Source organism: Onychostruthus taczanowskii, unplaced genomic scaffold (assembly GCF_017590055.1).
Source record: "Onychostruthus taczanowskii isolate IOZ18803 unplaced genomic scaffold, ASM1759005v1 scaffold108, whole genome shotgun sequence".
Taxonomy (NCBI): domain Eukaryota; kingdom Metazoa; phylum Chordata; class Aves; order Passeriformes; family Passeridae; genus Onychostruthus; species Onychostruthus taczanowskii.
Window position 1 is genome coordinate 1,874,918 of NW_024497408.1, and position 25,530 is coordinate 1,900,447.

At 54.4% G+C, this 25,530-nt stretch overlaps 4 protein-coding genes across 10 annotated transcripts in view; 1 reads left to right on the forward strand and 3 right to left on the reverse strand.

Annotated features, from left to right (window-relative positions):
• Positions 1-10,167, reverse strand: part of TLN1 (talin 1) — a 35,162-nt gene extending 24,995 nt beyond the window's left edge. For 2 of the 5 annotated variants that reach the window (XM_041418913.1, XM_041418878.1), the window contains exons 1-6: positions 9,768-10,167; positions 3,523-3,689; positions 1,191-1,288; positions 827-956; positions 444-596; positions 14-156 (exon numbers count right to left, since the gene is read on the reverse strand). In XM_041418913.1, the coding sequence (XP_041274847.1) occupies positions 14-156; positions 444-596; positions 827-956; positions 1,191-1,288; positions 3,523-3,652 (654 nt within the window). In that variant the 5' untranslated portion in view covers positions 3,653-3,689; positions 9,768-10,167. Of the gene's footprint in view, positions 1-13; positions 157-443; positions 597-826; positions 957-1,190; positions 1,289-3,522; positions 3,690-3,770; positions 4,102-9,767 lie in introns of those variants that run through there. The other 3 variants (XM_041418886.1, XM_041418904.1, XM_041418895.1) reach the window with 3 other exon arrangements.
• Positions 10,168-10,287: 120 nt separating this feature from the next.
• On the forward strand, positions 10,288-17,361 carry CREB3 (cAMP responsive element binding protein 3). 2 transcript variants are annotated; one of them, XM_041419482.1, is made up of 11 exons: positions 10,288-10,359; positions 10,820-11,261; positions 11,946-12,083; positions 12,166-12,424; positions 12,644-12,756; positions 12,972-13,064; positions 13,563-13,669; positions 14,995-15,063; positions 15,219-15,303; positions 15,435-15,516; positions 15,950-17,361. In XM_041419482.1, exons 3-11 carry the CDS (start codon positions 11,946-11,948, stop codon positions 16,288-16,290), a joined length of 1,287 nt encoding a protein of 428 aa, XP_041275416.1. In that variant the 5' UTR covers positions 10,288-10,359; positions 10,820-11,261; the 3' UTR covers positions 16,291-17,361. The 2 variants fall into 2 exon arrangements, with proteins under 2 accessions (XP_041275416.1, XP_041275425.1); XM_041419491.1 differs by having other exon boundaries at positions 10,357-10,494.
• Positions 13,406-22,009, reverse strand: LOC121343914 (avidin-like). Of its 2 annotated transcripts, none has more exons than XM_041419511.1 (4): positions 21,860-22,009; positions 21,117-21,327; positions 20,882-21,014; positions 13,406-13,658 (listed from the first exon to the last, which is right to left on the reverse strand). In XM_041419511.1, the coding sequence occupies exons 1-4, from the start codon at positions 21,929-21,931 to the stop codon at positions 13,646-13,648; spliced, it is 429 nt and encodes a 142-aa protein (XP_041275445.1). In that variant the 5' UTR covers positions 21,932-22,009; the 3' UTR covers positions 13,406-13,645. The 2 variants fall into 2 exon arrangements, with proteins under 2 accessions (XP_041275445.1, XP_041275438.1); XM_041419504.1 differs by lacking the exon at positions 13,406-13,658 and adding an exon at positions 20,287-20,470 and having other exon boundaries at positions 21,860-22,008.
• A 1,732-nt stretch (positions 22,010-23,741) lies between these two features.
• Positions 23,742-25,480, reverse strand: LOC121343798 (avidin-like). The gene is made up of 4 exons (XM_041419285.1): positions 25,336-25,480; positions 24,617-24,830; positions 24,081-24,201; positions 23,742-23,922 (listed from the first exon to the last, which is right to left on the reverse strand). The coding sequence occupies exons 1-4, from the start codon at positions 25,411-25,413 to the stop codon at positions 23,826-23,828; spliced, it is 510 nt and encodes a 169-aa protein (XP_041275219.1). The 5' UTR covers positions 25,414-25,480; the 3' UTR covers positions 23,742-23,825.
• Positions 25,481-25,530: the final 50 nt, after the last annotated feature.

Genomic DNA, 25,530 nt, shown 5'->3' on the forward strand with positions numbered 1-25,530 from the left:
TGGGAAGCTGTACCTGCACGTAGAGCAGGTTGAGCTGCACAGGATCTCTGGAGTCCACGTTCTGATCAGAGTAGAAGAATTTGCGCCGCAGCAGCAGTGTTTCATTGTCATCGATGCCTTGTTCACGCAGGGTCCGGCCGTGATCCAGCCAGTTCACTGCAGACAATGCCAGGGTGTGAGCAGGGACAGGCACCAAGGCATGGCTGGTCCTGGCCCTGGGGCTGCTTATGCTGAGTGAGAAATGGATGTCTGCCTGATGCATCCCAGTTCTCACCCATCTGTCCTGGGCCCCCAGGCAGGAAATATTCTAGGAAGTGTGGACACATGTTCCTTCATCCACATGTTTCTCTCCACACCCTCTTCTTCTCACAGGGGTCCCTGCTCCCCTCCCCCAAGGCCATGGGCACAGGCTGACCCCATTCCCAGAACATCCAAGCACCTACACTCATCATCTGTGTGCAACTTCTGCTTGAGCTTTTCCATCTTCTTCTCATCTCGCAGCAAGGTCTTGTCCTTCTTGAGGGTGCCAGTAACCTCCTCCTTCTTCTCTTCCATGATCTCCCGTACAAGTGAGTACTCATCATAGTTGGTGATGCCTGCAGGAGAGCAAAGAACCAAACTCGGAAGGACTGTTCTGCCAAACACAGAGCATGGAGCAATGCAGGGGCGCAGAGCAGTGTCCCCTCCCTAGTGTCACGCACCCCCCAGATACCCCTGCTGCCAGGCCATCTGCCACAGAGCTGCTGCTGCTCCCCCAGAAGCCTGTCAGATTCTGCCATTCTCTCCCCACCTCCCTTCTATTCCCCTGTCGCTGTCCTCTCCTCACCAATCCGGGCACATATTGTCATGAGCATGTCTGTGACAGTTTTGGAGTCATCCACCATCACCGTTTTCACTGTCCCATCCAGCATGCGGATCTTCAGGGGCCGCTGCTTCTTCTTGTACTCCATGGTATCCTGCAGGCACAGCAGAGCACAGCTACCAGCAGTGGCACCAGTGCAGGGCACCCACATCTCACCATCAGGCCAACAGCTCCCCCCTGCCCAGTGCAATAGTGGGGAAGACAGGGCGTGCTGCAGGGCACAATGCAAGGCAGCACGGCAGGCACCCACACCAACTCCACGCTGTGAGCAAGACATCCAACCACAGAGCAAAGGATGCAGCTGGAAGGATGTGGGAAGGATACTTACCCCATTGCGAAGCATGTAGTAGTCCAGAGCCTTCCCAGCCTCCAGCCAGATCCCTTTCTTTGGGTCTTCATCCGAGAGGAAGAGCCCAAAGTCATTGGCTGAAAAACAGGTACAGTCTCTAACAGGGTAGTCCTGAGAAGCATAGGGCCACCACAATGCCACTCTGTGCCCAGGGACATGCACTGGTGCAACCCAGTGTGTGAAGCACAGCAACTCTGTGAAGGCTGAAGCCTAAACCTAATGACAAACAAACAAAGCTAGCATGCAAGCTTGGAGGTTTTACCACAGTAATCTATGGAAAAAATCATCTGCAGCATGCCTACGCAACATTGAACTTGGAACTGACAGACACAACAGAAGGGAGAGCTTGCAGTTGTGGCTGTCAGCTCTCTAAAATCTTCAGTGCAATGTGTAGTAGTAGTGAAAGTAAGGTAGCAAAATGCTGGGGATCACCAGGAAGAGTGCTGGGAACTGGTCTATAAATACTAGGTAATTCACAGTTTGAGTACTCTCTAGCGGTAGGGTCTGCATCTCCTCAGGACACAGTAGAGCTTGAAAAGATACAGAGGGACAACTTGAATGATGGAACCTTGGTGTGAGGGACTGGCGGAGCTGGGACTCCTTTTTTTGCAGAAGAAGAGACTGAATGAGAACGGGCTCAAGGCTTACAAAGTCTCAGAGGTGGTGAGTAAATATTCACCAAATCCTGCTCCCTCAGGGTGGGGTACCTGGTGAAAGGGCTGCTGCTGGAGCCAGGGCAGCAGCTCCACAGCTCAGACACACAGGGACAGGCCCATTTTTATGTAGCAAGAGGCCAGGACCACGCCTGACTTTGCCCTGGAAAGGTCCTTCTCCACCTCTGCAACAATCCTGCGCCGCAGGCTGTCTTGGTTGGCTATGTTTACAACTCGTCATCTTGTTGGCAGCTCTCTTTGGGGAGGGACAAATTCCTGAGCCGCCCTGCGCCTGCCTGGCTAACACTGCCGTTAGGATCCTACTAAACAGGGAGCAAAAAAATCATGAAAGCTTGCCATTTTATTTTTGAAGTTAAAAAAAACCAACAAAAACCCAAACTGTTTTCAAAGCAAATTCCAAGAGGATAAATCCAAAGCACTGAAAACTGAGCAGCTTGCCCCAGATCCATGGGTTGGGCGGGGAGAGGCACTTCCTGAGACAGAGCAAGAGCAGAGCTGGAAACTTACACTGAAGCTCTCCCAGCCCAAAGGTAAAAAAAAAACAGGGCAGCTCAAAAAAGGAGCCCGAGTGCCCGTGTGTAAGGGGAGCAAAGAGAAGTAAAAGCTGCTAGGAACACATAGGAAAAGAAAGGCTGTGAGCAATTGAAAAGGAACGCAGGAATAAGAAGTTCCCTTTAAGGCCTTCCCCTTGGTGCTTTTTTTATAAACAGGCTGGCTCACACCCAGGAGCAGGAAATGCAATGCTCCTTCCAACACCACTATAGCCCTGCATATCCAAAAACATCCAGTCCCTTGCTGAAGCTGAAAGCCATAGTCTGCTGGACTGCTGACCAGCCGGGCATGGTGTGAGAAGGCATTTCCTTTGAACCTCAAGGAATGTGCTGCTCCCAGATGTCGCTGCACTCCCCCTCCTCTTCCCACGACTCCTGACCTCCACTTTGCTGTCTCTCCTCCATGGCACAGCTGCTTTTGGGGGTTGCAGGGACTCAGGAGAACCCCTGAGACAGCGTCCCAGAGCTCCAACCCCCCATCCGTGATGGGGACAGGCCACATCCGCGTGGGTGTGAGTCACATCATGAGCCCATGAGCCACAACCTAAATTGTGAGCCCAGCGGCAGCAAGAAGATACTGGAGCTGAGGCAGCCTAGAAAGGCAATGGAGCACCAGCAGGGGTCTGGCAGAGAGCTGCCAGTGGGAGACAAACTCAGTGGGGATTATATATATATCCCAAGAAAGGAAAAATTAACTCAAATGGTTTATTAATGTTTGCTATGACCCCTGCAACTGTTTAAACCCACGTAGCCCTAGCTAGTGGTGATGAATGTAAGTAGGACAGAAGAGCAGAGACAGAAAGGGCAGCAGACTCAAATTGCTTAAAGAGTTATTTCACTTCCAAATGTGGTTTCCTAACTTCTAAACACACGAACGTTCTTCTGGGGTGCTGAGGAGGGAGCCTGAGAAACTCAGACCCTCACATCAGCTGGGCAAGAGGACTCGGACTCCGCTTCCCCCACCCTACCACTTCTCTGGGAAAGTGCCAGAGAGGCACAGACAGAAAAGAAAAGGGAGACGAACGAAATGCCAGAAGCTAAGCCAAGGCAGCCCTGGCAGGGCAGCCAGTCCCACCATGGACTTACATTGTCCTATCTGTGCCTCGGGCACCCGCTCACGGATCATGCGGCAGGCATCGTACACCATGGTGGAGGGCTCAAACTGCATCGTCTTCACCACGTTGCCGATGCTGATCTTCAGCGAGAGGGCAACCATGGTGGCGGCTGGGCTGTCCCCACTCCTGCGTCACCTGCTGGAGGAGACAGACGGGTGAGCTCTGACTGATGACCCCACTAGCATGCAGTGTGCTTGCTCCCTCCTCCTCTGGCGGCACCTGAAAGCCAGGATTCAGCTTCCAGTGGCAAGCAAGGGCTGCAGCCTGTGCCAGCGAGCCTTTGAGAGGTCCCCTTCCAGACCCTGGGGCCTGAGACCAGCACTGGGACCCCCACCTCCTTGTCCTAAGGTCCTAAAGCCAATTTTACTTGCCTTGTGGGAATGACAGCAGCTGGTACCCACCAGAGATACTGCCAGGGAGAGGAAGTGAGCATGAGGGAGCACACTAGATAAGCTATGAGAGCATGATGGAAGGGGTTATAATTAAACCTGCCATGACACAGAAGCCACAAGAGGAAAACCAAGTTTTGACCCAGAGGTGGCAGGGCCCTGCCCCAGCTATCAGGACCCCTCATGTCACCAGCAGACGGTGCTGAGCTGGCAGCCTGAGCAAAGAGGGACGGAAAAGCCAGAAGCTGCATGAGAGGGCAAGATAAGGGCACTAGGCAATGAATTCACACATTAAATGCAATTACCTGGGAAAAGCACCACTCACACCCAAGGTGTGCTCATGAGATCAGGGTCTATGGCAGCAGATACCACACCAACCCAGGGCACAGAACAATGCACAGGAAGGCAAGAGACCACCTGTGACAGGTCTCACTGCATGGGCATACAAGAGCCCCTCCATGCCATCTGAAAAAGGACTCAAGCAGGGTCCACCTTGAAGAATCAGCTTCATATAACAGAATCATAGAATCATCAGGGTTGGAAGATCACCCAGTCCAACCACCCACATAGCACTACCACAGTAACTCCTACATCACTAGATCATATCACCCAGCACCAGATCCAGATTCCTCATAAATACCTCCAGGGATGGTGACTCCACCACCTCCCTGGGAGACCTATTCCAATGCCTCATCACCTTAACAGTGATATTTTTTTTTTCTGATATCTAATCTGAAACTTCCTTCTCTCAACTTAAGGCTGTTTCCTCTTGTCCTCTCACTGCAGGTACGGCAGAAGAGACTGGCCCCCATCTCACTACAACCTCCTTCCAGCCAGTTGCAGAGCTCAGGCTTAAAGGACTGCATAGAGCAGCTTCAGAGCAAGTGCCCCTCAACAGAGCTCCAAAACACCAGCTTTAGTAACACCTAATCAAATCAGAACTGCAATATCTGTATTGCAGAGTAAAAGCTGAAAGAAGTACCAGAAGGAGGTCATATGTAAGTGCCCCACTTGCCTGATGCAGCTTGTAAGAGCCCTTCCCTTCAGATCTACCCACTGTGAAACAGCTTTCAGTGCCTTCCCAGGTTGCTAAAGGCCTCAGGGTCCCTCCCAAGTCCTTTGCTCCCGCCGCATTGCTTCATGCCCTTCTCAGAATTCCCTGTCCCTGTCTGGCCCCAGCCCGATGCTCTCCAGCAGTGACATGCCTTTTCCCCTCCCTGAGTGTCTGCTCATACAGAGTGAGTCCCCTGTTCTGCTGACCCAGGCTGCCTTGTCCTGAAACTCCAGTGATGGGAGGATGCAAGAGCACTGGTGGGATGCATATCTGCTTATCCTCTTTCAGATTCATTTGCTCCTACCAGACTTCCTATTATGGCTGTCAGGGAAAGCTGATCTTGCATCCTCAGCCTGGCCTGGGAAGGTTCTTGGGCAAAATGTGCTGGCAGCCTTCCTTGAAGTGCAGCAGCACTTGGTGAGCCTGTGCATCCCTGCCTAGTGCTGCCAGCTCCAGTCCCCCTGGGAGGGGGAACACCAGCAGCAGGCTGCTCTCAAACACAGACCTGAGCAGCCTAGGGGCAGGACCCATGTCCAGTTTTGGCCAGGAGCAAGTCAGAGGGCAGGGGCCCTGCTCCTGCACAGCCATAAAGCCACGCTGGTGGTGCAGGGTGGGAGGCAGGGACGAAGGAGCGTGCCGCCTCCGCCAGCACATGGAGCGGCTCCAGCTCTGCATTCCTGAGCCGTTCTGCAATGTTTCTGCGGAGGCCCGTGGCCCCCACTGTCTCCGCTGCTGAGGAATGAAATGCACTTCAGCTCCGGAGCGAGGGAGCCCATCGGCGGAGGAAAGGAGGTGGCAGAGGCACCCACCCGTACCATTGCCATCTATCCGGAAGCACTAGCAAAGCTGTGGAGCTGAACAAACGAGGAACACCCTGTCATGGAAAGGGTTTTCCAAGTATTTTATATGCAGGGCGGGCTGCTGCGGTCACCAGGCCAACTTCTCTACATCTAAAAATATACTCATATAAAGTTGAGCATAAAGCTGCTTTCCATCCCTCTGCAGGAAAAGGAGAACATGCCACTGACAAGACAAGGTCAGAGACCATGGAGGAAGGAGTGGAGGATGCTGGACAGTAGAGAGGAACTGAGAGGAGCCAGGACATCTGCCACTAGTTCTGCATCCTCTTCTTGCCCTCACAAAGCCACCCAAAACCAGGCACTGCACCAGAGGCACCCCTTAGCACACCCGTCACAGGGGTCATATTGCTTCCCAAGACCCCACCAGAGGATGACTGCTCAAGCCTTCCCACTCCCCAACACTTAAAAAAATTACAGAGCTCAGGAGGGAAGATGCTGATGACATCAAGGAAAACCTCAGAGAAAATGGAGATGGTTCACTTCAATTCCCATATTCTCTGGAAAAAGTCAAGGTTCTAGCAGATGAATTTTGCTGACAGCAGTGTCCAGAGCAGAAACATTCTCTGCTGCAAAAGGAGACCTCCTCAAACTGGGGAGAGATTTGTCAGCAAAATGTGGCAATTAATTACACAAGGTTTGCAAATCTGCTGCCTGGTGCAAGGGCATCAACGCAGGGCTTGGCCCCTACAGACCTCTCCCCTCTGCAAACCATGTGGAGAGAGAAAAGCTGGACTAAATGTAACAAATGAGACAGCGTGGGAGCCTGGCACTGCAAACCAGAAAAAAAAAGGACAGTGAAACTCAAGCTGTCCCCCTAGAAAGAAGAAAAACAAAAAGCCCAAACAAACCAAGTCTTGATGAACACACACCAAATTTTTGCTGGCTCATCTCCAGAGAAAGCAAACCCATTCTCAGTCAAACCTATTCTCAATCACATTGTCAGTATGCAAAGTCAGATAAGGCACCGGAGCAGCCGGATTAACACACTTCTGCATTTTATAGCAAGTTGTGTACAACCCGTTTTGAACCACAGGCATGCTTCTGAGCCAATCCCAAGATGATGAGGGGGAGGGGTTAACCTTGGTGGGGTCCCACCACTTCCCGCTGTGGGAAGGAGCGGAGCGGCTGTGGCTTCCTCCATCTCACCCCGCACAAGGTGAGCAAAACCCCGACAGTGGTGGAGGCCTCCAGGCTGTGCCTGAGGGCAAGGTCAGTGCAGGCAGGGCTGCGGGCAGACGGGACTGTGTCCCAGTGTCCCAAGGAACCACCGGGGACACTGACAGCGCGGTTTTGGTCACGTGATGGAATTACTGTGTTTTTGTCACTGCTGCAGTAACAGTTACATGGAAGGGTTTGTGTCTTAAAAGACAAAAAAAAAAAAATCAAGCAAAATTCAACTGCGGACAGCTGGAACACTTGTGATGAGTTTCCAGAATAAGCTGCAAATCTTCAGATGCAACAGTTCTGCCATTTTTATTGCTTTCTCTCTTGAGGGATACTCCAAAAGAGGTTTTGTAATGGGGTTTGGTTTTTTCCTTCTTTTTTTATTTCACCTGGGAAAGGCCCCACTGCAGACCACGCCTGGACCAGGAGCTGGCTGCAGGAAGCTTCATCAGCTGCAAACCATCCCAGTGCTGGGGTTTTCCACAGGCACAGCCCAGTCAGTACAGCCACTGGAACAGCTAGGAAGATACCAGGTCACCAAAACGCAATGTCTGCAGCAGTGGCTTGGCCAGCACGTCAGCATCTGCACTCCACCACCATCAACAGGGTCAAAAATTAAGCTGGTAAGAAGCCAGACTAGGCTCTGGCTGGGCTCTCCTGCGTTCTCCAGCGCAGGAGCAGTATACACAGCCACAGTAGGCACTGAGGTAACAGGGCTCAGCCCTGCACCAATGGGAAGGCTGAGCCAGCAGCCCCAGCTGGTTTAGTGTCACACGCTGCTGAGACTGTTCAGCCCAGTTCCTCTTTCCCAGCTGCATGTCCACGTCAGATGGGAGGACAGTTTCTTCCAGCCGAGGCTGAGCTTGCTCCTGGGGAGCATGAGTGGCTGTCAAGGCCAGACCCAGCACCCCTGTGACCACTCTGCTGTTACCCATGGCTAGGACAGCAGCATCCTCTCACTCCTGCAGGGGGAGAGCCCTGCTCTGCATGGGAAATGGGCAGGGGCCAGGCAGCTGGGCTGGAGGATCGCAGCCGCAGCCCGCTCACATGCACTGCGCTGAAGCAGCTCCAGCTATTGACTGCCAACATTTCGCACACATCTCACATCCTGTCTGCTCCTGCTTGGCATCCCTTGACCTCCCAAGGAATGGAGCACAATCACGGCACCTCTAGACTGCCCATGACGAAGGCAGGCATGGGGACCAGTGGGACTCCAGCCGCAGTCTCTCCTGCATCCTTAGCAAGCTGGCCCTAGCGCAGGACCCCAAAAGCAGGGGTTGAGGTGCACTCTACATGCTGTCATGACCTCTGGAAAGCACTGGGTGCCCTGATCCAGGCATCCATGCTTCCCACAACAAGCAACTTGCCCAGCACTGTGCTGCTGGACAGGCAGAACGGTGAAAGAAGAGAGCATGGCTGCATTTTGGGGTCATTTCCCCCAGCAGCCAGCAAAGTTCAGTACTGAAAAGAAGGGCATCCCACAGGACCCTCTTCCCCTTTCCTCAGCATTCCCACTCTCCCTTCTCTAAATCTAATGGGATCTGTCATTTTGGGAAGCACCAGATTCCTGCCTCTGCCATTCAGCAAGGAAATGGAGTGCCTGGCTGGTGCTTTCCATGCACCATCACAGATTCACTTAGCACTTGGACACTTTCACCCTATGACCCAGGGACAGACAGGTGGTCTGGACCCTTTACTGGGCAACTCACAGGTTTTGAAAAAACTAAAGATCCCAAAAATATGTGCCCTCCCCTTCTCAGCAGCGAGGCTCAGAGAGAAGGGAGTAAACAATTATTGCTACCAAATATGGGTCTAACAGCCAGCGATGAAGCCACGGCAGAAGCATGTAGACATCCTGCCGGCAGATTCAAAGGGATGGGGAATTTGCAGGGGCTGGGGCAGGATCCGGCAGGGAATAGGCAGAGGATGGGACAGCGCTTATCCCTGCTTAGTTAGTTACTTCGGTGGGGACATGGTGGGGACCCACGCCTTCCCCGACTGGGGCCAGTCCCACCCTGCATGGGAACCACCCCAGCGCCCATCCCGGGGCCTATGGCCAGCTGGGTGTCCCGGTGGGAACTGTTGCAGTGACCTCCCTGGCTTCGGTGTGGCCATGGGAAGCACCGTGCCCTCATGTCCCCACCCAAAACCACACAGCAGGACACAGACACCCTTGCCACTCGCTTTTCCACGCGTCCCGGCAGGGTGAGTGGGGTGCCGGGGGAAAAGCTGCGCCTGGCCTGCCCCAAAGGTCACCTCACGCCCAGGCTCGTCCACCTCGGTCCCACGGGATCCCCGAAGTGAGGATGCTGGTCCAGGCCTCGCCACGGGGGACTCCAGGCCCGAGCCTGGTGAGGCAGGGCAAGGGCAGGGCCGGGGATAACGTGGCCGGAGATAACGTGGCCGCGCCAGCCCCGGAGCCTCCGGTGGGCGTCCGTGCTTGGGTGGCGCCGGCCCCAGCGGCGATCTGGGCATGCCCCAAAGTCTGAGTGAACCCCGGAAGCCCTCGGGCCACCGCAGCCCCGCGGACAAGCCCCGGTTGGAGCAGGGAAACCCCGGTAACCGGAAAGCTGCTTCCTCCCTGCCTCCCCGCCATTTACCGGGCGGGGTGCAGGGCAGGGTCCCCGGAACATCCGTTTCCGGCAGCCCCCCGAGAGCCAGGGCGCTGCCGGTCCGCAGGACCCCACTCTGCAGCCCCCCCTCCCCGGTTACCGGGACACCATGTGTCCTCTGTCCCCCGTCCCCGTACCTTTGCGCGGGCAGGAGCAGCGCGGCGGCCCCGCGACGCTGAGGGGAGCTGAGCGGGCGGCACCGCCCGCTTCCCGCCCCCCCCACCCCCCCGCCGCGCATGCGCCGGAACACGGCGCGCCGCCGGGCGACACGACACGGCCCCGCACGGTACCCCGGGCTGCGCTCCACCCGGACACCGCGCCACGGGCATCCCGTTTCCACGGACAGCGCTACTCTGTGCCCGCGCGGCCCGGCCCGACGCCCCGGGGCTGGGCACCGTTCCGCGCCCGCGCAGCGTGGTCGTGCTCCACCCGCTGCTCACACCGCACCTCCAGGCGCCCACCCGCCCCGAGACACCCCCGGGGCCCCGCATGACCCCGGACCCACCGCCCTCCCCTCTACCCGTCTGTCCCATCCCCTCCCCTCCTTTCCCCGCCCGCCCCGCGCTCCCGCCGCCCGCGCGCGCTCCCGCCGCCCACGCGCGCCCCCGGTCAACCAACCAACCAATGGGCGACCGGGGCGTCAGCGCGGGAGGGGCAGGGGTGGTGCGCGCGCGGCCCGCCGGGAGGCTGGGTGACGTCACGTGGTGCGTTGGGAGCGGCGGGGCTGAGGTGAGGGAGCGGAGGGCGCCGGGCTCGAGCGGGGTCGGGGCTCCGCTGCTGGGAGGGTCCAGGAGGCCCGGGCATCAGGGGATCCGGGGTCCGGCCCGCGGCCGGGGCTGAGACGGGCTGCTTGGTTCTCCTCGGGTGGGTGTCCCGGCCCCTGCGCTCCGGTTACTCTTCCTTCTGCCGCACCTGCTCCTCCTGTTCCTGTCCTGCCCGTGCTGCCTGCCCGGCGCACGCTCCCTGGGGGAAAACTGCTCCGAGTCTGTGGAAACCATGGACCCTGAGATTGCCCGGGTTTGCCCAGCTCCTCTTCCTCTTGTTGCTGAAATTTCTGCTGACAGCTCTGCCCTCAGTCAGCTGGCGCAGCAGCCCTGTCTGGGGACTGCCCTGACCCTCTGGTTTTGGGTGGGGTTTCAGGTGGTTTTGGCGATACTCTATTTTTTCTGGGATTTTTTTTGTTTTTCAGACCGTGGCACTTGACAGCTAGATGTGAAGCAGTGCTGATGGAGAGGTGCCATGGATGCCTGCGCTCTGACAGCCTGAGCAGTGCCTTGGCTCAGGCATCGCCCACGAGCCGGCCGGGCTGATCCCGCTGGGAGCCATGCGAGGCCGCATCTCCTCAGGCACCGGGGCTCCTGGGCCATGTCTTGTCAGGACATAGCAGCAGCGGCCCGAGCTGGGGCCAGGCACAGCTGAAGCTGCCACAGCCACGCAGGTGCACAAGCGCCAGGCAGCGTCTGGCTGCGAGTCCCTCACCCTGCCCTCCGAGAACCTGTGGCCGCCTCCAGCCACTGAGCCCTGCTGCTCTCCTGCTGCCCGGCCCTGACGTCCCTGGCAGCAGGAACAGCTCTCCAGGTCACTCCTCAGGGCTGAGAGACTCTTTACCAGTGTCTGATCTCTACAGCGAGGTAAGGAGTGTTTTACTTTCAGCCTAAAAGTATATTGTGTATATTATATATATCCATCTATTTATTTATTACAATATCCACTTACTTATTACAAGTGTGTTAAATAACACAGTGTTTAACAGCTGTCTGAATTGCTAAGTCATCATTTAGGTCTGTGAAATCACTCATTAATTACTCTTCAATGATCACTTATTCACCATTTGATTGCCATTTAATTTTTGTTCAGTCATCGATTACTTAGACTTTGATCATAATTTAATTATTGACAGAATCCCTTTAGTTAAAACCTCAACAACAACTGTTCTTAATTTTTGTGGGACAGGAAGCTCTCCCTGCTGGCTGCACACCAGGGGGTATGGCACCTTCAGGCTTCTGTGGAACAGCAGAATCTTGCATGCTCTCCACACCATTAAGTCTGGGATTGTTTCACTTTTCCTCTCCAGAGCTTTTATGCTCTGGGTGGAGTGTGGCTCTTGTGGCTGAGTCCCAATAACCTTGTGAGGAAAATACTGTATTGTTGTCACTGGTGGTGCTATAATAATCTGGCTGGAGAAGTACTTGTGAACTGGCCATCCCTGCTGTTGACATTCCATGGGGATACTTTATCTGTAGGGTCTGAGGGACACCTTAAAGCAAGGCTGTTGTCTCCCATTGTGCCTGTCTCACTTTGGGTGTTGTGCTCAGATGTCGTGCCCAGAGGAACTGGATGCCCTGGCAGATGTGGATCTGCTTGACTTTCTTCTGAAGGATGATGCTCCCTGCCCTGAAATCCCAGGGGAGCAGAATGGTCTGCTGGAAGACTGGGGCCTGCCAATGCCTGAGGTGAGTTCTTTGTGAGGAATTGCTGCTGAGATGAGGTTTAGGAGGTTTGTCTCCGTGCTGAGTAAAAGCTGTTCTTCTGCAGCTCCTGGACAAGGAGATGGATGACTTCATCAGCTCGCTGCTGAGCCCTTTAGAAGATGAACCAGACAGGCTCAGTTATTTGCCTGCCAACAATGACAGCAGCCTTTCTGAGGATCAGCACGTGTCCCATTGCCTTGGTAGCAATTTTGCCAGCCGAGACATTGTGCAGGTTGATCATAACTACTCCCTTCACCAGGACTGGCCTGCACTGGAAAGTGTGAGGTCTGACATGACAGAAGGAGATGTTACCATTGAGCTAGGTGAGTGATGTGTATGGACTCTTTCTGACCTGGCAGCAGGCAGAAAAGAGAAAAGCAGTTCCATACTGGTTTGTTTTGGTGGGTGTCAGGCAAAGATGGAGAGAGCGAAGAGTAGAAGCTTTCTGCTGTTGTAAAATTGCTATTTCATGCCACTCAGAGCTGGCTGGTCAGATGCTGCCTCAGTGAGGCCCAGCATTTGACTCGTCTTTCCTTCCCCAGGGGCATGGGTGGGTTTGGAATGCACAAGCGAGGCACTGGAACAGAGCACCACTTCCCCCATTGCTGTTGCTGTGGAAGATGAACCCCAGCTTGTGCCTGGAGCCATGGTACAGGTACTGACTCCCATGCCTGTGGACCCCAGCCTTTGCTTTTCACATCTCTCCTTCCCTTCTGACTTGGCTCCTGTGAGGGGTATCTCTGAGGGAAAGCATGACATTACATTGGGAGAGCTGATTCCAGTTCTTTGTGCTTGCTGCATGCCCTCGCTGCCCAGGGTGGACTCCCTGCATTATGCATTTTCAGTAGGCTTATTTTTGCTGTTTTCTAGTCTGACTTCCCAGAGCTGGTCCTGACAGAGGAGGAGAAGCAGCTTCTGGAGAAAGAAGGTGTTACATTACCAACCTGTCTGCCACTGACCAAAGTGAGTCCTCACTAGAACCAAACAGACCACTCGAATGTATCAGGTAGTGTAGGGGTTTGAAACTGCAGGACAGTGCCTTGATGAAAATATTGTTGTCCAGTGCTGCATTCAGGGCAGTGTTCATCTGGGCTTGGTGTCCTTTTCCTTTTTTTGAGTGCAGGGCGTCATCCATGTGCACAGCACCTTCTGTCAGTCTCCCTAATCATGGCTGTTGGCAGGAGGCAGTTACACCACAAGCGCCTGCAGCTATTTTTTCCTGCTTGCCTAATGGCTTGTGGTCTGTGTGCTTTTCATTTTCCTTAGGTACGCCTTACTTTTGCTAAGTCATGGAAGCTGCTGGCTGCATCAACAGGCCAGGGTTTGCCTTGCAGTTTATTCAGTGGTGTGGGAAGGACAGAGAACACAAGCATTAGGGCTGGGCACTGATATGTGAGGGCAGTCTGAGAGGGGAGGATTGCCAACACCCTGGGATTGCTGTTAACGAGATGATCCTTGCAGGCTGAGGAGCGAGTTCTGAGGAAAGTGCGTCGTAAGATTCGGAACAAGCAGGCAGCTCAGGATAGTCGTCGCCGGAGGAAGATCTATGTGGATGGCCTGGAAAACAGGTATGGTCACACAGCAGTGTCATCCAACACTGAGGGGACCCATGTGTTCTTTTAGGGATCCTTGGCAAAATGATGGTGGCACTAAATTGTCATTTCAGTCAGAACCTCATTTTCCTATCATGTTATCATTAGTATAGCAGAAGATCTGTGATTAGAGTGGCACAGTTTTTCTGCAAGCAGAATCAATGTAGTACAGTCTATAACCATTGTGATAAGGGGTCTGCCACTTAACTTAAAATTTCTAATCACCTGCATTCTAATACATCTTAACTTAGAATTTCTAGTCACCCAGGCCCTCTGCAGATTGCATCAGATCTTGATAGATAGTTCTGTGTATTAATATAATGATCATAACATAGATTTAAAAATGATACAAACAATACAAGTCTCACCCTCAATCATGGGAGGAAGCAGGCAATGGTAGATGTGTTCCTGAGCAGAGGGGTCCTGAGCTGTCCAGCAGAAATTCTACTCCCAAGGTGCCCTTAGGACTTTCTTATTGCTTGATTTTGTGGATAGTGCACTCTGTGCTGTTGTGCTTCCCTGCTCTGTGATAGGGCTGTCAGCAATACAGAGCTGGCTGTGTGCCTGCAACCTTCAAGACTGGTAAGGGAAGGGCCTGGTGCCCAGGGACTTTCAGGCTGGCAGGGAGAGGAAGAAGAAATCTGTTTGTTTTGGTACTTGGTACACAGGATCTTCAGTGCCTGATAACAAGGGGAAGGGAATGAATACATGACTTGGTGGGCCATGGAATGGCTGCTGCCTACCTGCATGGCCTTAGTTGTGACACACATTGCCAGGTCCAGGATCAGGGGGTGCCTGTCACAAGCTGCTGTGGTGTTTGGCTGCTGGGTTCCTGTCACTCTGAGCAAAAACTGAGGCTGGCCCTGCGGGGCAAGAGCTCCCTGCAGAGGGTTCAGAACATCGGGGTGCAGCCTGTCTGGTGCTCTTGTGCTTGGAGATGGCCCAGAGCTTGCTCTGCTCAAGCCACATAGGTGACCTGCCAGGACAAATGTGTTTTCCAGGTCAGGCTAGTTAGTAATACAGCCTGATGTTACAGATCTGCAGGGCTGGTCTGCTGCTAGGAGTGAGCATCCATGGGGGTTAATCAGCTGCTTCTCTGCAGGACTGGCAGGGCTTCACTCCTCCCCATATCTGGTATGAGGTAGTGCTCTCTGGGCTTTGCTGCACATGATACCAGCTGGACCCCAGGACCAGTTTTGTCTGCCCCAGCCACCCAGAGGTGGTGACTGATGTGAAGTCTCCACTGTTGACCAACAAAATCTCTCTGTTTTTCCCCCACACCTCTCATCCTTCCTGGGAAGGGTGGCAGCCTGCACAGCTGAAAATCATGAACTGGAGAAGAAGGTGCAGCAGCTGCAGAAGCAGAACATGTGAGTTTGTCTTGTTGGGTTTGGCAGGAGAAGTGGTGGGGAAGGCTGTTCCTGTTCTCAGGACTGTGGCCTGTCCCTGGCTGCAGAGGGTGGAGGAAAGTATGCAGCTGTAGGTCCACCTGCCATGCTAACCTGCATTTGCTGCTCTACTGCAGGTCACTGCTCAGGCAGTTGCAGAAACTGCAGGCCTTGGTGGGACGGTCCGCCCCCAAAACTACCAGAAGAAAAACCTGCACCATGGTAGGTGGCTTCAGCCCCAGTGTGTGTGGAGTCCCTGCTGTCCTCACAAGTTTGGGAGAGAGGCAGTTATTGCATTTAGTGATGCCTGTCCATCTCCTTTGCTGAGATCGTGCTGATCTTTCTGTTTCCAGATCGTGGTTCTGTCCTTCTGCCTCATTCTGTCCCCCAGCATCCGCTTACCCGGGAGCGTAGAGCCACAGCGGGAGCTCAAGGGTGAGTGCCCAGGTTGGGGCTGAGGTGTGTCTCCAGGTGAAGTGCTGCCCTTCAGAGCACAGCATCCTCCCCAGAGACAGCCTGAACTCTGGGGCACTTCCAACTCATCATGCCCTTGCCTGGGGTGACCACTAGCTTTGTCTTGCTGTCTTGCCCCAGCTCTGAACTCTTCATCAGCCTTGTTGCAGAGGCCTGCCTGGAAGCAGGGCCCTGTGCCAGGGGCGGTGCAAGGACAGGAGAGTTCCGGTCCCTCTTGGAGCACAAACTGTGCTTGTGCCTGGCAGCTGTGCAGCACCCTCTCCCCGCGTCCCATGGGAAGAGGAAGTCCTGGTTAAACAGTTTGTCCTCTCTCCTGGGCTCTGTGGTGGCTCCATGCTCAGCACAGGAGGGTGGGAGGCTGGAAATGACACGGTTGACTCTACCTCTCTTACAGTGCTGTCACGGCAGATCCGCGAGATTCCTAACCAAGGAGCACCTGATGTGCAGCACGACACTGAGCTGGAGGGCTTCAGCCCAGAGCCTGGAGACTCCTTGCTGTCGGGCAACCTCAGTCAGTCATGGGAAGAGGGGCAGAGTCCATTTAACTCTAGTCCCAGATCTTTCAACAGCAACTCATCCTCTGACCCTCCGGCAGCAGCAGGCTCCAAGCCAGGCCCGCCTCAGAGTGACCCTTTGCCGGCAGCAGTGCTGGTGCCATGGAAATCCAAGGGTCAGGAGTGGGTAGAACACCCTGACAGAGTTCTCATTCAACAGCACCATGCCAATGAGATGTGACCAGTGCTGCATCCTGCTCCTAGGGATGATGCTGGGCATCCTGTGGAGCAGGGACAGAGTTGCACTAGCAGATTATCTATCCAAGCAGTTTCTTCTGAATACTCTCCTCATTGCCAGCAACACGGAGGGTTTACCAGGGAGGAATCGATCTGACATTTTTTATCAGACTCCATCTGAGATGGGACAGGAAATTCTGAGAACTTCACTATGGCTGCTGATGTGGCTACCAGAGTGCACCTGGTGGCTTTTGGGGATGGGCTGTAGCAGGGAGTCAGTCTGAGGTGGCAGTGCTTGCTCTGACTGGATGCACTAGCAATGCAGGCCACTGCCCTGCTTCTTCACTGCCCAGCTGGAGATGAACAGGCAGTTCTTACTCTGTGTTGTGGCCCCAAACACATGTTCCATATCAGTGCCCCGTAATCCTGCAGTGCTGCCTGATTTCTAGGTGTGAGGGAGCAATTTGACCTCCATTGCTCTCACAGGAGTAGTTCTACCTGCTGCTGCGACAGACCCAGCATGTCGCCTGTTCCTGCTAGCTTTTGAGCCATGGCCACAGCTCCCAGCCTGGCTAGAGAAGGTAATGTGGAGTCCTTCCTGAGCTGTGTGTGCTGTTTGCCTACTCTAAGGGCTGAGCCTTTCATCTCCCGTAGGCTTTTGGGCTTCAGGGAGCAGGCATGCCTTGAGCCAGACTGCTGAGGCAGCATGTTCAGAGAGCAGCAGAGCTGCTTGCTCTTCTGAAGGCTTTCCTGGCCACAGGACGGTTTCAAAGCCATGTCCTTGTGTGCCCAAGCCTTGCTGTGCTGGCTGGTGATGCAGTCAATGGTTGTGGGTTGAACAGAAACACTTTGAGCTGGTGAGCAGTGTCTTTGCCATTAGTGGCACCTGTAGAGATCTCATCCTACTGCAGGACATTATTCCATAGAGTCATATAGAATGGTTTGGATTGGAAGGGGCATCTAAGGTCATCTAGTCCAGTTCTCCCTGCAATGAGCAGGGATAGCTTCAAATTGCATCAGAATAATAATGAATAGCTTCCTTATTAATAGAGTCTAAATAAACATTAATGGTGTGTGATTGTGTCCTCTCTGGTTGTTTTGGCGAGGTGCTGGGCTGCTGGGGGCAGTACCTGCAGTGGGAGCCTTGTGGGAGAAACCCAGGGGAGGCTCGGGGGCAATCCCTCTCGGATGGTTGCAGGGGCAATCTGCCTGGCTGTGCCTTTGCACAGGGGCTTGTTGAGGCACAGCGCGGGTTTGCAGGGCTGCTGCTTTGCTCTCACCCTGCTTCAAGGAGCAAAGATTGCGGCCAGCACCCACCAGGCGCACGCAAGCCCCCACGCTGCGGAAGCGAGCAGCTTCCCCCGGAGGAAGCGCGAGGAGCCGGTGTCAGCCCCCGCCGCTGCTTTCGTAATGGGAGCTGCACAATCGCAGGAAGTGGAGCAGAGCCAGGGTGCTGCAACAGCCACCGGCTGGGCCTTGCCTGCTGTGGGGTTGCTAAATTCAGGATTGTCCCTGGGTCTGGTTGGGGTCACTGGGTCCACAGGAGGCACTGCAGACCCTGAGCTCAGGCTGCAGAGCCCAGTGCAGGATGTGGGGGCATGGGAGCTCAGCAAAGCAGTGGGTGCAGGAAGCTTCGCACTTGCATCCCACCCAGGGGACAAAACCGATCGAGATGTGAAATGACATTGTGTCCGGAGGGGAGACAGCCAAGGAGAGGCTCATCCAGGGCCTCTGCCTCAGGACAGGTAGCAGCATGCTCCCAGCAGAGCTGGGTCACAGCTCTACCCTGGCCAGGACTGACAGCCCTTGAGCATCACCAGGAAACCACTGGAGGTATGCACGGCATCAGGAAGGTCTAGGACCCCATCTACACTTCAGTTTAATTTTCTACAGTTTGAGGCCAGGGTGTGTAATGCCCTTCCATACTTTAGTTTCATTTTTTGCAGTTTGAAGCCAAAGTACGTAATGTCCTCTTCCCACTCTACTTTCATTTTTGCAGTTCAGGGTCGATGTGTGTAATGGCCTGTTCCCCCTTTGGTTTCATTTTTTTGCAGTTCAAGCCAGGGTGTGTAGTGTCACAGATGTTACACAGTGTCCCTGACCCAGCACTAATCAATATCAAATGAGCCATTTGAAGTACTATGGAGTGGTGTTCCCAGCAAAGCTGGGAGCAGCCACGTGAGCTGGTGTTTGCCTGGGTATGATGGGGTCACTATCGCTCTTTGTAGCAGTCTGGCTTGCTTGGTCAGATGTCAGGAAGGGAGATAACTCTGGGAGAGCAGTCTGGGAGCCAAGAGCTGGGAGTTTTGGGGAGGGTTGCTCCATGGTCTCAGCTAATAATGACACAGGTCTGCTATTTTTCATTGCTTTCTGTGCTCTTGTGTCAGTCCCACAGCAAGTAGCTCTGAGCTGGGGAGAGAAATGAAGCTCAGCCTGGACCTCATGCCTTAGGTTAAAGGGCAGCAATAATTAAAGGCTTCATAATGAGTTTTTTGGCTGAGGACTTGATTTTATCAAGCAGTGAACAGGAGCCAGCTGATATTCCTGCCACCTTCCTGGTCCTCTTTGCTGCAGATCCCCGTTCTTTTTCCTAGCATGCTACAGGGTCAGAGCATGGTCTGCATGTGCCCTAGTGCTGCTTGCATGCACACACAGCCCCACACTCTGCCTTAGGTCAGTGGTATGGTCCCAGATTGTGTCCCCATCTTGTTCCCTCTGTTATGCCCAAGGCTGACCTGTATCTCCCCGATGTCCTAGCAAGTGCCTTTGTCATCATTGTGGGACTAAGTTGGCAGACTGGAAGTATGAGCTTTTCAGGGCAAAATATCCCAGACTGTCCTTGGCAAGTCCCAGATGGAAACACAATCTTTTTTGCTTGGTGACTCCTCAAGTACTAGAGTATCTTCTCCTTTCCATGATAGTGATGTATTGAAAATTGTGAAAACATAAAATGAAATTTGCTTTCTATTGCTAAGGAAGTCCTGGGCTGTGTAATCAATGCAAAACGCTTCGTGATCATGGCTTTAAAGAAATCAGGTTTGCCCTTTTAAAAAAAATGAATTAGAGTTTCTCAGAGAGATGGAAAATTCAGTCAGTAGCAGAAACAAGATTGTATCCACCTTTTCAAGGGAAATCTAAATCCTGTGTCATCATCCATCCTATTTTTATCCACTAGCACCAGCTGCTGGATATTGGTGGAAACTGAAAAACTAACAGAAATCTGAAAACTGGTTTAAAAAGCAGCTGGAAATACAGTGATGGAGCCACTGCCTCCTTCCAGCTCTCAGAGCTGGGTACCTCAGCCGTGGGCCTGCTGAACCCCCAGTGCTAGTGTTTGGCGAAGTTTCTAAAGCAGAAGGCAGAGAGGTCGGGCTGTGACGCCTAAAAAAGTCCAGCCAGTGCCAGATGTGCCCTTCCCCTGTTCTCTTCCCTTGGCCACGTCTGGACATCTTGGCTGGAGACACACCCCAATGCATTACTCCTGGGACACAGCTGTGCCGAAGGGACTCTTGGTGCGGGGTATTTGGGAGCTTTTTTGGCCTGGGATGGGAGGGCAGCTGGCAGCCAGGCACAGCTGCACATCCGCCGGGGCTGGGAACCGGAGGCTGGCGGCTCTGCAAGAGGCGTTTGCAACACCCCGGGCATTCGGGCACCCGGGAGCTTCCTGTGCTCGGCTCCCTCAGGGAAGGCTCTGCAGTACTGGCTGCGCCTTATCCTTCTGCCTGGCCACAGCCCGGTTTGTCCCCCACCTCTAGGGACATCTGGGAGTGACCCCTAGGGACTTGTTACCCAGAGCCGAGCTTCAGGTTTGCAGGCACAGTGCTGCTTACACTGCCAGGGAGGGGAGCTGGGGCAGTCGCCATCCCCAGGGACTCTGCTGGCCTCAGCCTTGTCTTTTTCAGTCTCAGTGCAGCATGAAACCTCCCTGTGGGAGGGTGGCTGCTCGGTGAGACAAACCCCACAAGTCTGAGGCAGGGCAGAGGACAGAGCCAAGCCTGAATTCCCACAGAAACCCTTTATTTGGTGAACTTGCCTAAGAAAGCATGAACCTCTGGGTTGAGGTTGCACCTCAAGTGAGCATGTTGGTGCGAGCAAAGTCTGCCTAGGCACTCCTTGCCATCCTGAGCCTGCTGGATTTTCCCACTTGCTGTTATTTTATCCGTGTGAAGGTGCTGGTGCCAATCCTGCAGAAAACACCAAATCAGATGGGGTCATGCATGCTTTGGAGGGTAGAGGGAAAACCCAGGGGGAGCACTGTGTGGCTGATTGAGGTACTACCGGTTCCAAAAGCCTGTAGCAGAGGCTGTGCCAGGTGCTGGCATCTTTTCCTCCTCTCCCTGCTGTGGAGAGTGGAAAGAAAGCCCTGGAGAGGGCTTTCTGTGGCCAGAGCCCATCCAGGGATCCCCCATCCTGAGGCACATCTGGCATGCAGGCATGGACCATGCTACACGGATGCTCCATAACCCTTGCATATCACTGGTGCAAACCATTCCACCCTCACAGTCCTCCCATGCTTCACCCTGTGGGATTTCTCCCTTCTCCAGCCTGAGTTGCAGAAAATTCTGGCAGAGCAGTGGCTGGGACCCAGCACTCACCGGGTGGCTTTCCAGTCCTCTGCAGGACTGTCAGCTGCCTCTCGCAGGAGCCACAGGGCATGCAGGGTCTCCTCTCCCTTGGTGTCCACATAGCACTGGCCCAGGAAGACACTTGTCCGGGCAATCTCAGAGTCTGGAAGGGTTTAAGTTGATGTGAGTCAGGTAGTGAGGCACAAGGTCACCCTGTGTCCTGCTGGCATTCCCACCTGCAGGATGATGGCCCTGTGCTGCCTACCTTGGAGCCTCCAGCTCACAGTGAAGAAGAAAATGGGCTGTGAGACCAGCCCTGTATCTTGCTGGGACCCCTCCAGTGGTAAGGTGAAGAGTTCTGAGTAGCCAGCAGCAGGTCCTGGCAGGTAAAAACCGGAGAATCTGTTGTCCTTGTCCAGGGTGGACACAACCATCTGGCAGCTGGTGTCGCTCCGCCACGACCCGGAGAGAAGGCACTGCAAGGCCAGTGCTGTGGGTTGGAGGGAGGCAGAGGGGGGAGCATCCTGCTCCCACTCCTTCACCCTGGCTCTGCCCAGAGATGTCTGCAGCAGTGGGTGGTGTGCCATGGTACCTGATGTGCCACTGGCATCACCATCTCAGTGTGAACATTGTGCCTGAGCTATGATTGCATTCAGCTCAGCTGTTCTCCAGGATGGTTTCACCCACCCAAGGGAGAGTGAGTCCCCCAATGCTGGAGCTGCAGGTGTGCTGCTTTCCCTACACTCTGGAGAGGGGGAAACAGGAGCTGTCTGGGATATGGCTCTGTTTGCCTTCCTCTGAGTGACTTCCTGCAGCAAGAAGCATCCTTGTAGGAGCAGCACCTTCCTCCCAGCCTCATTGCAGCTTCCCTCAGAGCAGCACAGTGCTGTTCCCACCAGCTCCAGCAGCCCAGCCCGGGCTCCCTGCTGAGGTATGATGCCCCAGCAGCAGACTTTGGGGTCTAGCAGGATATCAGCCCCACATCCCCTCTGTCATCTGTCGCCATACCTTCCTCTCCACGGGGGCAACACACGCTGCCAGGGCAAGGGCGAGCACCAGGGCAAAAGCACTTCTCCCCATGGCTGCAAGCTGCTAAGAGCTCCTCCTGTCTGTGGAGCCCAGCACCCTTTATAGGGCTGTAACTGGAGCCCACCAGCACCAGGATGGCAGCTGTGAGATGAATGTCTTGAGGTCAGGGTGCCCGGGACAGGGAGGTGAGCAGGTCTTAATGACCTGGTCAGGGCTGGAGGAACGCAGGAATAAGCACGGCTGGGCAGAGGGGTGGGGACACATAAGGCCCTATAGTAGCCTGGAAAGCATCAATACCTTCTTTGGGAAACTGCCTCCCATGCACAAAGGCTGGAAACTGCCACCTATTTCAACATTCACCCCCTCCCTGCTTTGCTGCTGCCACTGCCTGATGAGGATGCTGCAGCGCTGCACAGAAGGGAAAGTTTATTCATTTTAGAAGCAGTAACATTTCTCCAGCCTCCTCTGGATGTCAGCTACTGATTTTGACACTTTTGCTTTTACTTTTGTGAGAGAGGAAGAAGTAACTGCAGCAGTGCTACTGAGGTCCCAGGGAGTGTGTTTGCTAAACACACAGAGTGTGATAAGCAGCATTGTATTCACACTTCTTCCTCGTATTTGCTGCTCTAAAGGACCTTTCATGTGAAAAATGCAGCATTCACTGTCCCTGTCTTCCTGAGCCATGCCTTTGCTGTGATGCCTGGAGCAGGCATATGGCTAGGAAAATTCAGGTGGGACTCAGCTGAATCAATACCTGCTGTGTTCAAGACAGCGGTGTTTGGGGCAGGGCATGGAAACAGGGCTGTAGTGTGCAAACTGGGGGTGGGGGAGTGCCCCTTTGGGGTGGCACCTCTCAATGCCCACTGCTAGGCACATCCTGGCACCCTGTGCTCAGCACATCTCTCTCTCATCTAGATAACCTCAAAAGCTGGGCTGAGTGGAAAACATCCCTCTCCTTACACGTCCCTCCTCCTTTTTGTCTTTTTCAGTCCCAGACACATGGCCTATCCACAGGTACTCAGAGACATTTCCCCTGGGGATTCTTTTGCTGTTGTCCTGGATGCCACACTCTGTTCTTTTGGCCTGATGCCAGCTGCTGCCTTTCTGTGATGTTTGGCAGGGACAAGCCACCTTGTTAGAGATCCCAGGGTGGTGCCAGGTTTCCCCCCACTTCATGGCACCATGCTGCAGCTTTGCTAGAGCTGGGCCAGGCTTAATGGACTGTGCAGCCCCAGTGCTGTCATCCCTGGGGCTGGGGTATTTTTGTAGCACTTCTGCAAGAGGCTTTCTCTTCACCCACGGACCTGCCAAAAGCTTTGTGTCAAAAGAGCTGACTAAGTTTGGCAGGTGTCCACAGATGCAAATAGAGAGGCACTGGCAAAATGCAATGGTAGAGAAGGGGAAAATCCCTGAATGTAACCCAGGGGGATAGGATGGGACGGGATGGGATGGGATCTTTAACTTGTGCACATTTTACTTGAGGTGCCATACAGCACAAAGTTAATTAGCATTTCAAATCTACTGATAATGCTGCCTCCATTGCCCACCCCAACAGAGCTTGGATTCCCAGTACTGGAAAGGGTCTGGTGGGAATGGATATGAAGGCACTGCAAGGAAGTGAGCTGAATTCAGGATGCTGCTGCTGGCCCTGCCACCATCAGGCAGGTGGGGAATGATGACACAGGGTGGAAGTTTGGGTTTAGATGAGGTGGGGAATGAGCCCAGGGAGGCAGATGGGTGGGATCAGGGAGTGATGCAGATGTCCCTGCAGAAGGGCAGTGGTGAGGCCTCACCTCAGCAGGGGCATCTTTGGAGACAGAAGGTGTAGCAAGGACGGACTCTAAGAAAAGGCAGCAACAGCTGATGATTTAAAAATTTTATTCTCAACTGGGAGGTAGGTTTTTCTTGCCTTGTTGAGGAGCTAGGCTGCAGCCAGACCATCCCATCATGGGCCTGGAGACACAGCCTCACAGGGAGGGGACAAGTTCGGCAGGATCTTTCCTTTTGTGGTGCGTTTGCGTGTGAAGACATTTCTGCCCACCCTGTGAGAAGTTGAGAGTTCCTGTAGGATGACCCACAGACACTGCCTGCTCAGAGCTGCCAGTGCTTCAGCAGTGATGGGGTGTCCCTGAATTCCCCCGAAGTTTCCTCAAGGGGGGACCCCTCTGTGGGACTGGTGTCACCCATATTCCCCCACTACCTTGTAGCTTTCCAGTCCTCCTCAAGTGACCCAGCAGCTTCACGCAGCAGCCACATGGTGCTCAGTATCTCCTTTCCACCTGCATCCACAAAGCATTGCCCCACGAAGGCGGTGGTGGCATCTGGGAGGAAGCACTTATTGGGAGATCCATGGGGAAACTGGCTTCTTCCCCTACCCCACTGTCCTCCCAGATCCAGCTGTGATCCTGCTCCAATGGCCACACATCCACCAAACCCATGCTGGGGAGATCCTGCCCTTCCCTGTGGCTCCCTCAGGAGGCAGGATTTGTAGCACCACATCCCAGTTGTGCTGACAGGGCCTGGAACCACTACGGTTGCCCTAAGGATGCTGGGTGAGGAGGGGCTCCCCTGTTCAAGCCCAGCATTGCCCCTTTAGCACCATGCTGTGCAGGTGTTGCTGCTTAGCTGCACCAAAGCATCACCCAGCTGAATTCCTGATGAAAGAATATTCCTGCTGGCCGCATGCGTGGCTTCCATTGACACTGCCGTGCCATCCCCAGGTGTCCCAGCACTTACTGGAGAACTTGTCCCAGCGGACAGTGAAGGCAAAGGTGGGCCAGCCCTCCTCTCCAAGCTGCTGCTGGGCACCCCTCAGTGGGGAGATTTGGGCACAGCCCCCGGAGAGGGTGACTCGTGTAAGGTATTGTCCCTGGAAGTCCCCGTTGTCCCTCAACACCGAAATCTCCATCAGAGAGTCCTGGTCATTCCTCCACAGTCCGCTGAGCTGGCACTGAAGGAATACAGCCACGTACTCTCTGTGCCCCCGCATGCAGAGGGACCCCATCCCTGCTGCTGCCCCACACCAGGGGAGCCACAAGCCCTGCTGAGAGTGCAGCTGCAGGGCATTGGCTGTCCCTGATCCCACTTTGGGGAAATGCTGCCCCAGGTGCTGCTGAGAGGATGGTGGAGCAAGGCCAGGATATCCCAGCCCTGCAGCATGCAGGGTACACCCAGACACAGACCCAGACGTGTCGGATGCACGGTGCTCCCAGGCACAACCCCCAAGGGAAGGAATGCCCTGTGCATGGCTCCCTCGTGGGAACAAATCTTTCTGGAGCTGGTACAAGGTGGCTGAGGGTGATCCTGGGATACCTTGCCCTCTGCCTGGACTTGGTTCTTGCAAGACTCTCCTGCTTGTCTAAGCCTAAAATGGCATTTAAAGGGGAACTCCTGGCTGCCCACACTGTGTCCCATTGCCATGTCTGCCACACTCCCGCTGTCACCCATCCCCGTACCTTCCTCTCTGCAGGAGCAAGACTCTCTGCCAGGGCCACGGCGAGGGCGAGGACCAGGATGAAAGCGCCGCCCCCCATGGCTGCGGGGCTGCGAAATACCCGGGGCTGCTCCCTCTCTGCTGCATCCCAAACCCCTTTATAGAGCTGTAACCGGAGCCGTGACGGCTGGCAGCTGCGGCTTGGGTGTCCTGATGT

Coding starts and splice junctions, on each gene's coding strand:
- CREB3 (XM_041419482.1), top strand. CDS start 11,946: ATGTCGTGCCCAGAGGAACTGGATGCCCTGGCAGATGTGGATCTGCTT. Junction 12,425..12,643: donor AGATGTTACCATTGAGCTAG/GTGAGTGATGTG, acceptor TTCCTTCCCCAG/GGGCATGGGTGGGTTTGGAA. Junction 15,517..15,949: donor GCCACAGCGGGAGCTCAAGG/GTGAGTGCCCAG, acceptor CCTCTCTTACAG/TGCTGTCACGGCAGATCCGC.
- LOC121343914 (XM_041419504.1), bottom strand. CDS start 21,931: ATGGGGAGAAGTGCTTTTGCCCTGGTGCTCGCCCTTGCCCTGGCAGCG. Junction 21,328..21,859: donor TTGCCCCCGTGGAGAGGAAG/GTATGGCGACAG, acceptor CTGGCCTTGCAG/TGCCTTCTCTCCGGGTCGTG. Junction 21,015..21,116: donor TGTGAGCTGGAGGCTCCAAG/GTAGGCAGCACA, acceptor AAACCCTTCCAG/ACTCTGAGATTGCCCGGACA.
- LOC121343798 (XM_041419285.1), bottom strand. CDS start 25,413: ATGGGGGGCGGCGCTTTCATCCTGGTCCTCGCCCTCGCCGTGGCCCTG. Junction 24,831..25,335: donor TTGCTCCTGCAGAGAGGAAG/GTACGGGGATGG, acceptor GTATTCCTTCAG/TGCCAGCTCAGCGGACTGTG. Junction 24,202..24,616: donor CCGCTGGGACAAGTTCTCCA/GTAAGTGCTGGG, acceptor GCTTCCTCCCAG/ATGCCACCACCGCCTTCGTG.